Source organism: Pimephales promelas, chromosome 14 (genome assembly GCF_988280905.1).
Source record: "Pimephales promelas chromosome 14, fPimPro1.hap1.1, whole genome shotgun sequence".
Taxonomy (NCBI): domain Eukaryota; kingdom Metazoa; phylum Chordata; class Actinopteri; order Cypriniformes; family Leuciscidae; genus Pimephales; species Pimephales promelas.
Window position 1 is genome coordinate 28193517 of NC_142782.1, and position 11937 is coordinate 28205453.

Here is an 11937-nt window from a genome sequence, read left to right on the forward strand (position 1 = left end):
CTTGGTGTTGTGGTGAGTGGAGACCAGAAGGAATATCTCTTTTCAGACAGGCCTGGGCAGACTGATGTATTGTATGCTTCTGAATAATGCTAGTTTAGGACTTCTTCATCTGCCCAATGGCCACAGTAAATCTTAACTCCAGCCCCTGATTAAATAAGTGTAGCCCGCGATGAGCTAATGAGTATATATGACTGAGGCAACATAATAGAATTTATGGTTAGATGAAGATGGCCGTTGTATTCATGAAGCAAGGCGATTGCTTTTAGATAAAGCCATCTGTTTTTCTCTAACATGTTTTTAATTATCTTAAACCTCAATGAAAAAGGCAGGCGGGTTTGATCTCCCTGACCAAAGTCATGACGCATGGAGGTCTTTTTTTTATTCTCTGAATAAATGATCTGCCATAAGTGAAGCACAAGTTTTACCTGGTGCAGCTTGCTAAAAATGTTAAATATGTTGTAATATTCTGTATAGCATATGAAATGCTAATTCCGTTTAATGTGCTTTGTTAGCATGTCAAATAATTTGACCAAGCATTTGAAAATTCGCTATGCGAGGGAGACAATAGTACAAAACAAAAATAGCAGGAATTCTGTTCTGATTCGCACAAAATTTTCTTTAGTGAAAATTAGGGCTGTGAAACGATTAATCGCATCCAAAATAAAAGTTTGTGTTTAAATAATATATTTGTGTGTAGTGTGTATAATTATGGTGTATATATAAATACACACATATGCATGTATATATTTAAGAAAAATGTGTTATTAATATATCAAATATTGATATTTATGTATAATATTAATTTTGTATAAATATATATATGCAAATATTTCTATATATATATATATGCATGCATGTGTGTGTAATTATATATACAAAATAATTATACTCACTACACACACATATATTATGTAAACACAAACTTTTATTTTGGATGCGATTAATCGTTTCACAGCCTTTGTGTAAATTAAACATAGTATCAAAAATAATTCTATTGCGGGATTGCTCTTACAGAGACAAAAGCACAACATTTTGTCAAACCCTGGGTGGAACCTGTGTGTTTCAGTTTGTGAGGTGGTCATTTCTGTGTTTCTCATATGAACTGTACCAGGTGCATGAGTTCTACCCTAATAATGACATTAAAGGCACAGTCCTGCCATTTTTTCCCCCATTTAAATGAGTGCAGGTCTCCAATCGGAGTCGTGCATGTATTGGAGTGTGAGTGGGTGTGTTTGTGTCTGGGTTTGTTTGTTTTACATACTTTGGAAATGAGACTAATCTGTTGTTTGAAGAAGGTGGGTGAGTGGCATTATTTGGACGTCTGCTTTGCCTGCTCTTGTGGTGGTATGTCTCCAAGTTGTGTCACTTTGCTTTTCACAATCTTGTCCTCCCTTCTTCTGCCTTTTCTCTCTCTTTTGTCTCTTTCGCTCTCTGTTCTGTAGATTTCTCACTAAAAGGGAGCAGCAGTTGATGCAGAGGCGCAGACATGCGGAGGAACTTCTCGAGTGGAGGCAACGGTTGGATGCAGAGGAGGCCGAAGTGCGGCGCATGGAGAAGCAGGCTCTGGCGGCCTGGGAAAAACAGCAGGAGCCACGCAACAGAACGCCACTGCAGCAGCACAGCCGGGAATGTGAGCACAGTAAAACCAGCGCTGGACAAGAGACTCCCAAAGGGCAAGGTGAAGGAAGTGAAATTGAAAAATGTATTCATATCAGTTGTACTCCGTATGCATTGCCATTCAAAAGTTGTAGGTCCGTAAGATTTGTTTTGAAAGAAATGAATACCTTTATTCAGCAAGCATTTCAAACATTAAATTAATCAAAAGCCATAGTAAAAAATAAAACATTTCCATTTCAAAGAAATTCTGTTGTTTTGAACTTTATATTCATCAAAGAATCCTGAAAGAAATTTCATGAAACTGTTTTCAACATTGATAATAATAAGAAATGTTTCTTGAGCACCAAATCAGCATATTATAATGATTTCTGAAGAATCATGTGACACTGAAGACTAATGGATGCTAAAAGTAATATTTCATAAAATTACTGATTTTAGTGTATTTTTGATCAAATAAATGCAGCCTTGGTGAGTATGAGACTTCAAAACATGTAAAAAAAAAATCTTACTAATCTAGTTTTCATTGTTTGCTTTTTTCTGTTTTATTAAAGAGTCACTAGAAGTTTTGTTACAGTTTTAATATCATGGTTTAAGGGGGTTTTAGGAACTTCACCTTGTGTGTAACGACATGTGTGTTATGTTGTCATGTGTTGTATGTTATTGGGGTAAAATCATTGTACAGCATGGCATTTTGTGGATTATTTATTTATTAATGTGCCCATGGAAAGGTTTTCCACACTGTGTTATGTTTACTCTGTTTACTTGTTTTGAAGGTAGGTGTTTTAGATTATAAATTGACCTGATACATCTTGTATATCTTCATCCATGTTTTTACAGAAGCACTCAGTGAAGATGACTACTCTCCAGCGCTGTCTGTGTCCAGTGTGCACACTGATTTGTCTGTTCCAGAGCAGCTGGCAAGTCCTTCCTCAGACCAGCCTGTCTCTGAGCTCCACTCTCCTCAGCCAGGAAGCAGCCCTGCCCCTGATACCCTCTGTTCACTTGAGTTTAATGCCGCAGACAGCAAACAGGTGAAAATAGTATAGTAAAAAAAAAAGTATTTGCCCCCTATGTTTGTGACATTGTCTGTTTAGAGTGCCAAACTGTTAGCTGATTGAATACAAAATACAGTAATTTAGATCAGTTAGATTACACCTATCTCAGTCCTGTGAACCTAATATGTAATTATCGCCACCATTAAGGACAATAACTGCAACTAAATGCTCCTTTTCATTTGATATGAGCCTCACAATCTTTTGCCCATTTTTACCATGCAAATGTACATGCTTTAGAGCAGTTCAGTAGTGTGGCTGTCACTTGAAGTGTATTGGAACGTTAGGACTGGAAGTCAAACATGGAATATGCTGCATTTAATGTTTATACGTGATATTTATAAGAGAAGTTCTTGAGCATTGGATTTGCAAAGTTGTTTCCATCTTATGAGCACAAGTTGTTTTTTAATCTGTTGTGACATTACACAGGGTTGATTATAGCTCTCTTTGGTGAGTGTGATTTACATGTCCTGACCTTGGATCCCTCTTTGCGCTTGTGTGTGTGTGTGGCAGTCTCATCCAGGGAAAGTCAGCTCTCTTCATCATTCAGACAGTAGCCAGCCTGGCACTAGTGAAAGCAGCAAGATGCAGGTGTGCTCCAAATCCAAGACCAGCGAGGCCCACACCTGTGACCCTTATTCGGCCACTCCATCCGGTAAGATCCTTGTTTCACCCAGCAGACTTCTGAAATAATCAGGATTTGCTCTATCATCTAGACCTGTTTTCCTTGAAAATAAGTATACTAGAAGTTGCAATCTACATGTTGCATTTGACTCTCCTAATCTTTTAAGTGGACTACCTCTTCTTATTCACTAGTAATAATTGGTCTTTCTTTTTCCTTGCTTTATTTACATTTCAAATCATAGTTCTCATTCGTCATTAAGGCCGGGTCTGTTTTAGGATTAATTTAATTAGGTCTGGTTTATTCTTTACATCTATACTAAATTGGAGGTGTGAAGACTGGAGAAGGAGCACTGTGCCAGCGACATTTAATGCTTGATGTTTAGCTCTGTGTGTGCACTTCTCTGGCTCAAACCACTTAGTCATGTTGTAGAAACACAGATGAGTCTACCTGCCTTTTACTGATTCTCTGTGTGAAAGAGACTGTGATACTTTTATGGTTCAAACATTGTCTATCTATAATATTTACATTTTAAGTAGCCTCTAATCTTTATAGAGAATATTTATTGCCACATGAGGCAATGTTTTTGGTGGTGACAATGGTTTAACTTCATATTTCTTAGCTGAGGTTGTGTAATATTTTTTTACTTTTACCTTAGAGACCACATCTGATCAGAGTGATATTGAGAGTCGCATTCGTGCCCTCAAGGACGAGCTCCGCAAGCGCAAATCTGTGGTTTACCAACTGAAGAAAGAGCAAAAAAAGAGGCAAAAAGAGCGTCTGAAAGCTCAGGAAGCGAGTCTACTGAAACAGTTGGAGGTCAGCGACCAGCACCTTCCGTATTCATTCATTTCTGTGGAACATTATGCTGTTCCTTTAATATAAATCACTTTTCTTGCAATTTTTTAAATACTATTTTAATTTTCTATACTATAACTTTCTTATTATGCTGTATGTGTTCATGTTTCTGACTGTCTCCTCCTATGGTTCCCCAGTCATATAATGACTTTATTCAGAAGACCAAGGCTGAGTTGAGTAAAGAGCCTGACAGCACTCCAGCTACCAAACCCCAGATTAAAACTCCCACGTCGGCCACTGAAAAGCCTTGGATAAAACCCCCTCCTCTTCAGAGGTCAGCCTTGACATTTACCAGTCCTTTTTAATTCACTTTTCAGTCTCATTTTTTTGTCTTTTGTGCTCATAACAGTTGATGCATGTTTACTTTCACAGGCCCGAGACTAGCAAGAACTGGAAGATTGTCACAGATACTGAGAAATCAGAGACTGTGCCCACAGATGGGTCAGCAGATAAAGGTGCAATGCCTTAGACTACAGCACATACATGCTGAAATTGAGAATATTGCTTCAAAACAGAATAAAAAGATACATAATGTTATAATTGTGCATGGTGTCTGGTTTTGTTCGCAGATGATGTTGCACCATCAGGACTTCATAAGTATTTATCAGAACATGATGACATTTCCTCAGATGAAGATCCTCCTACAGTCACTCCAACCCCGGTTATGGGAAGTCCAGAACATATGGACGTTTTGAGGAGCTTGCACAGTCCAGAATATCCAAGCCACCAGTCAGAAAATGCCCCCTCCATCAAAGAGCATTCTGCTAGGCCAGAGGTCAACGACCTCCATTCAGGAGATGAGAGCGTGGTCTCTTGTCACAAGTCTGGGATTATGGAGGAACTGGAATATGCAAAGACAGAGGGGTCTGAGAATGAACAATCTGACCAGCACTCTCACCCTCTGCTTAAATTGGATCTTGGGCTTCAGATGCCATTTCGAAAGGATGTAAACTCCAAATTTGAAAAGGAAAGATTGCCTGAGAAGGATGCTGATGACAAGCCAGCATTTCGAGAGACTGCAGAAGCTGGAGAGAGTATGCAATTTGCTGATTCAAACTTATCTCCTGTGACGAAATCAAAAGATATAGTCTACCCTTCAGCTGAAAAGACTTCGGTCATAGATCATTCTAGTACCCCTGACTTCTGGTTGTCCAAGAGGGAGGATTTACCACCAATGAAAGATTCACAGTCACCCCCAGGTGATGGCTATAATGATGACTTTGAGTCTTCTTTTGGGTCGTCATTCAAGGAGGATAACCATGAATCAAAGCCTACATCACCTTCTGCCTCAGAGCCTAAAGAAAAATCATTTAAGTCTCCAATGTACAGTAGTGAAGAGGAAATTGAAGAAGAATTAAGTGTCCAATCAGGAAGTACCAATGGCAGCTTTGGTAAAGACTCCAAAGAAGACGTCACCAGCCCTTCAAAATGTCCAACTTCACCCCAGCTCCAAATGCCAATCTTGCCAATAAAGGACGAATTGCCAAGCTTCTGCATCGGAGACCGTGTTCTGGTGAGTAATATACAACCAGGGACACTGAGATTCAAGGGACAAACTAACTTTGCCAATGGATTCTGGGCTGGGGTTGAACTGGACAACCCTGAGGGAAGTAACAATGGAACGTATGATGGGGTGGTGTACTTTGAGTGTAGGGAAAAACATGGTTTATTTGCACCACCCGACAAGATCTCTCGTCTTCCAGAGAAGTTTGAGGCCAGTGCAGACACAGAAGATGAAGATTCATCATTTGATGACCAGCCAAACAGAAAAAACAAAAGCTCAGAGAAGCAGTTGGAGCACACAAATCTGCTAAACAAAGTGAAAGGTGAAAAATCTGACCTAGATTTATATCCTGAAGCCAGAGAGCCATTGGATGAGCATGAAAAGCCATTGGAACTCAACATCAAACAGCTTTCCACTGGGCAAAGCACTTTTATTAAATCTCAGCATAACCTGGATTTTAACGATATTGACTGCAATATTATTAAAGACTGTGACAAAGGTCCGCACACGGTGCCTAACGGCGGAGACAGGGACGTCATTCTCAAATTCGAGGACGCATCTGTTGAAGTCGTTCCATTGCTCAATAATTTGGATAAAGGGACATCCAAAAACCAAAAGCAAGAAGAGGAACCAACAGCAGTCATTTTGGACCTTTTGGTTGAGGGTGAGAAATCCAGAGTTGATGGTCTTCAGAAATCCACTGACATCTCAATCGAGGAGGCTAGTCTAGACAACAGGGAAGACTTGAATAACAAAAAAGCTTTGACTACCCTCGCAGATAAACTTGTGGAAAACTTCTTAAGTGATGCAGTGAAGCAATTTCAGAAGATCAAGAAAGACAAAGAGGGGAAGTTATCAGCTGCTAATCAGTTGAAAAGAGACTTCATCAATGAAGATGATGGTCTTAGAAGCAACAACTTCAAGTCTCAAAGCAGGTCTGCATCCAAAACAAAGACGGACAGTTTCCGCTCCTTCTTTGATGATGATCAGGAAGAACTTTCATCTCCAGAGCATTGCAACAGACCTGTAAGTGACTGACTATTCTGATTAATCTTAAGATCCTCAAGAACTTAATAAAATGAGAAACCAGTTTGAAAAAAAAAATGTTATTGAAAACAAGTGAATGATTTACCCAACAAACTGATAACATTGCTGATGTGTAATGCTTCAGTTGACATTTCCAGCTGAATTGACAGATATCCAAAGACTGGTGTTACCTTGGAACCTTCTTTTTAGGCCTGCGGTGTGTTGCAAAGTTCAAATAGAACATAAAGTTAAATCAGATCTTCTCTTGATGAAGGTTGTAATGAGGTGATCTTGATGAATGTTAACTATGCCTTTTCAACAGGAGAGCCCTGTCCTGGGTACAAGTGGACAGGAAGAGTTAGCTAAACGTCTGGCAGAGCTGGAGCTGAGCCGCGAGCTCTTCGACGTCCTTGGTGACGAGCAGGACTGGTTCGATGAGGACTTTGGTCTCAGTTCACGGAAACAGCAGCAAAAGCAAAATCTTCAACAGCAGCAAGATGGCGTATCTAGCTCCCTGAGTTTGGGTACAGGGGAACAGGTCAAAACACCCCCCAGGCCTGAACTTCCTGTTCAGATGAAGCAACCAGAGGAGCCTGCCATGGTTGTTCCTCACACTGTCCAGGAGGTGGAGAAACTGGTCATCGCTGCTACTCAAGAGATCTGGAAAAGCTGCAAACTGGGTCATGGTCGACCAAGTCTGACTGCAGTACCCAAACCTCAACCCTCTAATAGTTTCCTGGAAGGAGACGCCAAAGCCAGTGACCTGGAGGCTCAATGTCAACGGAGCTACAGACTGGTAGGGAGTGAGATTCTGACATTTGTGTGTTTGTTTAGCCTTGGGAAGGTTTTAGTTAACAACATGTCCAGAAAAAAATCCATAAAAAATGTTTGCTGTTGGATTTATTTACAGACCGTCTTTGATTTATCATGGGAGGTCATTCAAGACATCTATGCAGAAGATCCGAAAGTTGATCTGCCCCAATGGATGAAGCCACGTCGCCTTAATTCCACCTACTTCCATCGGGTGAAATGCCCCAATGACATCACAACTGTCCAGGTAAGCAAGTTGTCAATACTACTTAGTTATACTTTAGTGACTGTCCTTGTCACAGTGTGTGTTAGGGTTAGTTGGCTGTAGTTATGCTTAATTTTTACTACTACTACTATAGTAATTACATGTAATGTTTAACAAGGACACAAGTTTTACCCTTCTTACATAATTGTACAGTATATTATTTCATTTATTTATTTTGTTTATTATCATTTATTTCATTTATGTATGTGTTAAAGTGTTTTTTTTTTTTAATTTCAGGAATTTGTCACCACTGAGGTATTAAAGTTGTGTGGTCTAAAGAAAGAGCAGAACCAGAAAACAGACTGGCAAAAAATGATCAAATTTGGACGGAAAAAGCGAGACCGAGTTGACCACATTCTAGTAAGTGTTTTTAACTTCCTATTCAGAATGCTAGTGTCTCAAATTGCAAAAAACTTGCTGACCATGGAGTAAATCTAGTTTAATGTTGCCACTTAAGCTTCATTATGGTAAGGATAGTATGCAGTTTATACTAAATGCATAACTCCATAATTACTCATCTACTTCTAGGTCCAGGAGTTGCATGAGGAGGAATCCCAGTGGGTAAACTATGACGAAGACGAACTTTTTGTAAAAATGCAGCTAGCTGATGGGATTTTTGATGCCTTGCTAAAAGACACGGCTGACGTTCTGACCCAAATCCAAGAGAAGTCGTCCAAAAGAACTCTTTGATGATGCTCTCGTCTGTACAGAGAAAAGTTTAAGGGACCTAAAAGGACATTTAGAGAGGAATTCCCTTTCAGTCTGCTTGTGCAGTCCACGACAAGACCTATAGTGGATTCAGGATTCAAGGCCATAACACCTTGTCAAGATGTCTGACTTGTCGTGGAGATAATCTCATTCTCATCCGGGAAGTCTGATGGTGTTTTCCGATGTTAATTGTAGCAGCTGTTTGGGTCCAGATTCCCCACACTGTGTCTGTCCATCGTTGCTGCTAAAACTGGCTCTGCCATTCACAAGTCTTATTAAATACAAATGGGTCAGATCAAATCAAGACGGACCTGAATACTTAGACTTGTTTCTATCTTCAGTTAAATTGTATAATAACAAATACTTGTTTTTTTTTTTCTTTTAATCCTATTAATTTATATTTTAAAAAAGGAGCATTTGAATTTGAAAGTATGTAAAGAAAAGAGATTATTTTACCATTGACATGATGATTAATTGCAGAACTAAGCACAATAAGTACAATTTGAATGTTTTAATGGCAATACAATGTAAAGGGATTAGATGCAAGATAATGTTGAATGCAAGAATATGTAAATGATTTTTGAAAACTGTTCTCGCAATGGATTTGTTTTGCTCCTACAAGCAATGTTGTATTGGCAACACACGCTTATGGTTATTTGATGCCAAAAGATTGAGTTTGACATATTAACTGTGCTAAACACTGACATGCTGGGTTCTAGCCTTAACATTTGCCTTTTATCCCATTCATTTTAAGTGCCTCCATTGTTGTGTTTGCTCATGCATGAGCGACTTTTCCCAGCCTTCCTTTGACTTGTCATAACGGTCCCTTTGGCTTTAATCTTGTCTTAACTTATTTCTTCATAGCTGGACAAACCTCTAATAGTGTAAGATGTACATTTCTGCCTTACTTTGTGTGTGTATCCATCATCAGAACCTTTTTAAAGTACATTTTTGTCTTTTTAAGGAAAAAAAAGCTGGCACAAGAACACGTTTGTTTACTTTCAAAGGAGGCGTTTTACACAGTGTGTACGTACAGAGGAATTGCTCAAGGGCTCAGCACGTCCATTTCGTTTTTATAACCAAACTGTTATCTATAAATACTGTGATGTACATATTTGTTTGTAAATCAGTCTCCCATTTTAATCCTGGTTTCATCAGAAACATTCTTTGATCATAGTGTTTGAGATGTTTAATTAGCTGTAACCAGCCATTTCTCACCTCTCTTAAAGCTGTACTTTCTGAGCCAGTCTGTCCTTTAGTGATCTGTGGAATAGATCTAGAGTATTGTGCCGTGTCAGTGGGTTAAACTTCATCTATGCAGTAACAGAGTCTCTGATACCCAGCATCAGTCGCTCATCCCTAATTGGTAACGGAGATCTCTACCTCGTTCCGAGAATAGGCTACTACTAATAGTCTTTTTGGCTAATAAGTTTAAACTTTTAACTATGGGCGGATAATTCTCTGTCTTAGGGGAAATTAGGATTTGTGTGGCACAAATGGTTTGATAATCAGTTTCTACTTTTAAATTGGTAGGTCTTAGAAATGTTTTTCATCCGTAAGTGTATGTGTATTTATAATGATATACTGTGAGTGACAGAGGTGCACTTGAAGACTTGTAAATTGTTTTACCCATGTAAATAGAGTCGATGCCTATATATCTCCTCCTGTGAGTGGACTCAAGGAAGATTGCTGTGAAAATGGGCATGGTTCCTTTTGCTTCCATGTATATATTATAGATATATTTGTTAACTGAACTGATCCTTTGGAAATTGTAAATAAAGATGATCTCATTTCTCAGTCATAACATTTGCTGTGAGATCATTTGTTTCAGAACCTTTTTAAACTACATTTTTGTCTTTTTAAGGAAAAATAAATGGTTGTTACACTGCTGGCACAAGGACACTATTTTCTTTTAAAGGAGGCTTTTTAGACTGGTGTATTTGTTTGTTGGTTAGTTGTTTTTTGTCAAGAAAAGTTTTTATGCATGTTTAACAAAAAAAAAAAGTAATTTAAAAAACTGAAGCACAACTGACAATTTATTTTAAAAAATTGGTCAGTTTAAAAATGTTTTATATAAATTGCATTGAATTATAATATCAGTTACACATAATCTCAAATTTTGACGTGATTTTGTTTGTTGGAGACAGTCCAGAAAGTCAACTGTTACCTCTGAGGTGGGACGGGCCAGTCGCCAATAAGGCAGTTGAAAAACATTTTATGTGTAATTTTGTGTTAGACATTATTTAAACACATTAAATATTTCTCAACAAATTATGCCTCTAATGCTAATGGGATCAGCAAAGAGTGCTGTATTCGGGATATGTGCCTTGTGTAAAATGTCAGTTTCATCCTCCAAATGTTAACCATGGTGTCTTTCAGTATCAACATTGATTTAAAGTGCGCCTGGGTGGAATGTGCCCTGTCAGAAACTTTGGACTAGATGAGAATATGCAATGTCAATATTTGAGCAAAGGCTGATTCTAAACGAATAGATCAAGGTGTCAATACAGACCTATGGGAATGACCAAACCTACTCTGGCTTACATATATATATATATATATATATATATATATATATATATATATATATACACACACATATTGTTAGTTTAATGTAAAGGAAGTTACCTTGCATACCTCAAAAATTTGAGTTCATTGAAATAATAAATTTGAGTTAAAGGAGTAGTCACTTTAAAGAAAAAAAAAAAAACTTTCTGATAATTTACTCACCCCCATGTCATCCAAGATGTCCATGTCTTTCTTTCTTCAGTCGAAAAGAAATGAAGGTTTTTTATGAAAACATTCCAGCATTTTTCTCCATATAATGGACTTCAATGGGAACCAAACGGTTCAAGGTCCAAAAGACAGTTTCAGTGCAGCTTCAAAGGGCTTTGAACGACACCAGACGATGAATAAGGGTCTTATCAAGCGAAACGATCGGTCTTATAAAACAAATTTTTTATTTATTTTTTTAACGTGAACTACTCCTTTAATAGAAAAAAGGAGATTGGTTTAAGAAATAGAAACTCAAAATATTGTTATCTGAACAACATAATCATCAACCAGGGTTAGGTGCGTCTACATCAGTGTTATTCATCATTTTCCTCTAAGTCTGACTTTAGGGATTTATTGGTAGGGTTGGGTTTAGGGGTAGGGAGACGGGTTGGATGGGTTTTGGACATTAACGTTGCTACAACATGTTGTCAGGATCAACGAAACACCCAGCAAACAGATTTTTTTTTTTTTTTTTTTTGCAACAATAAAACCATTAAAGAACTATCTGTATAAGTTTTATTTAGTCTATTTAAAAATAACCTCCCAGCAACGTTCTGGGAACGTTTTACTGTTGCAAAAACTAAAACCTAAAAGAAAAAAAGGTTCAGAGTGTTACTATTTGGTTTTAGAACCAAATAATAACGTTAGTGGAACGTTCTGTGTTTGCTAATCCACGGACAAGAGAAAATATTTAAAATAA

At 38.1% G+C, this 11937-nt stretch overlaps 1 protein-coding gene across 8 annotated transcripts in view; it reads left to right on the forward strand.

Moving 5' to 3' along the window:
* Positions 1-10266, forward strand: part of cep350 (centrosomal protein 350) — a 34134-nt gene extending 23868 nt beyond the window's left edge. For all 8 annotated transcript variants that reach the window (XM_039663498.2, XM_039663877.2, XM_039663721.2 and 5 more), the window contains 11 exons: positions 1443-1678; positions 2455-2648; positions 3183-3324; positions 3950-4110; positions 4287-4423; positions 4522-4604; positions 4719-6679; positions 7002-7475; positions 7590-7736; positions 7992-8114; positions 8283-10266. In XM_039663498.2, coding sequence (XP_039519432.2) covers positions 1443-1678; positions 2455-2648; positions 3183-3324; positions 3950-4110; positions 4287-4423; positions 4522-4604; positions 4719-6679; positions 7002-7475; positions 7590-7736; positions 7992-8114; positions 8283-8444 — 3820 coding nt within the window. In that variant the 3' untranslated portion in view covers positions 8445-10266. The remainder of the gene's footprint in view (positions 1-1442; positions 1679-2454; positions 2649-3182; positions 3325-3949; positions 4111-4286; positions 4424-4521; positions 4605-4718; positions 6680-7001; positions 7476-7589; positions 7737-7991; positions 8115-8282) is intronic.
* The last annotated feature ends 1671 nt before the right edge of the window (positions 10267-11937 follow it).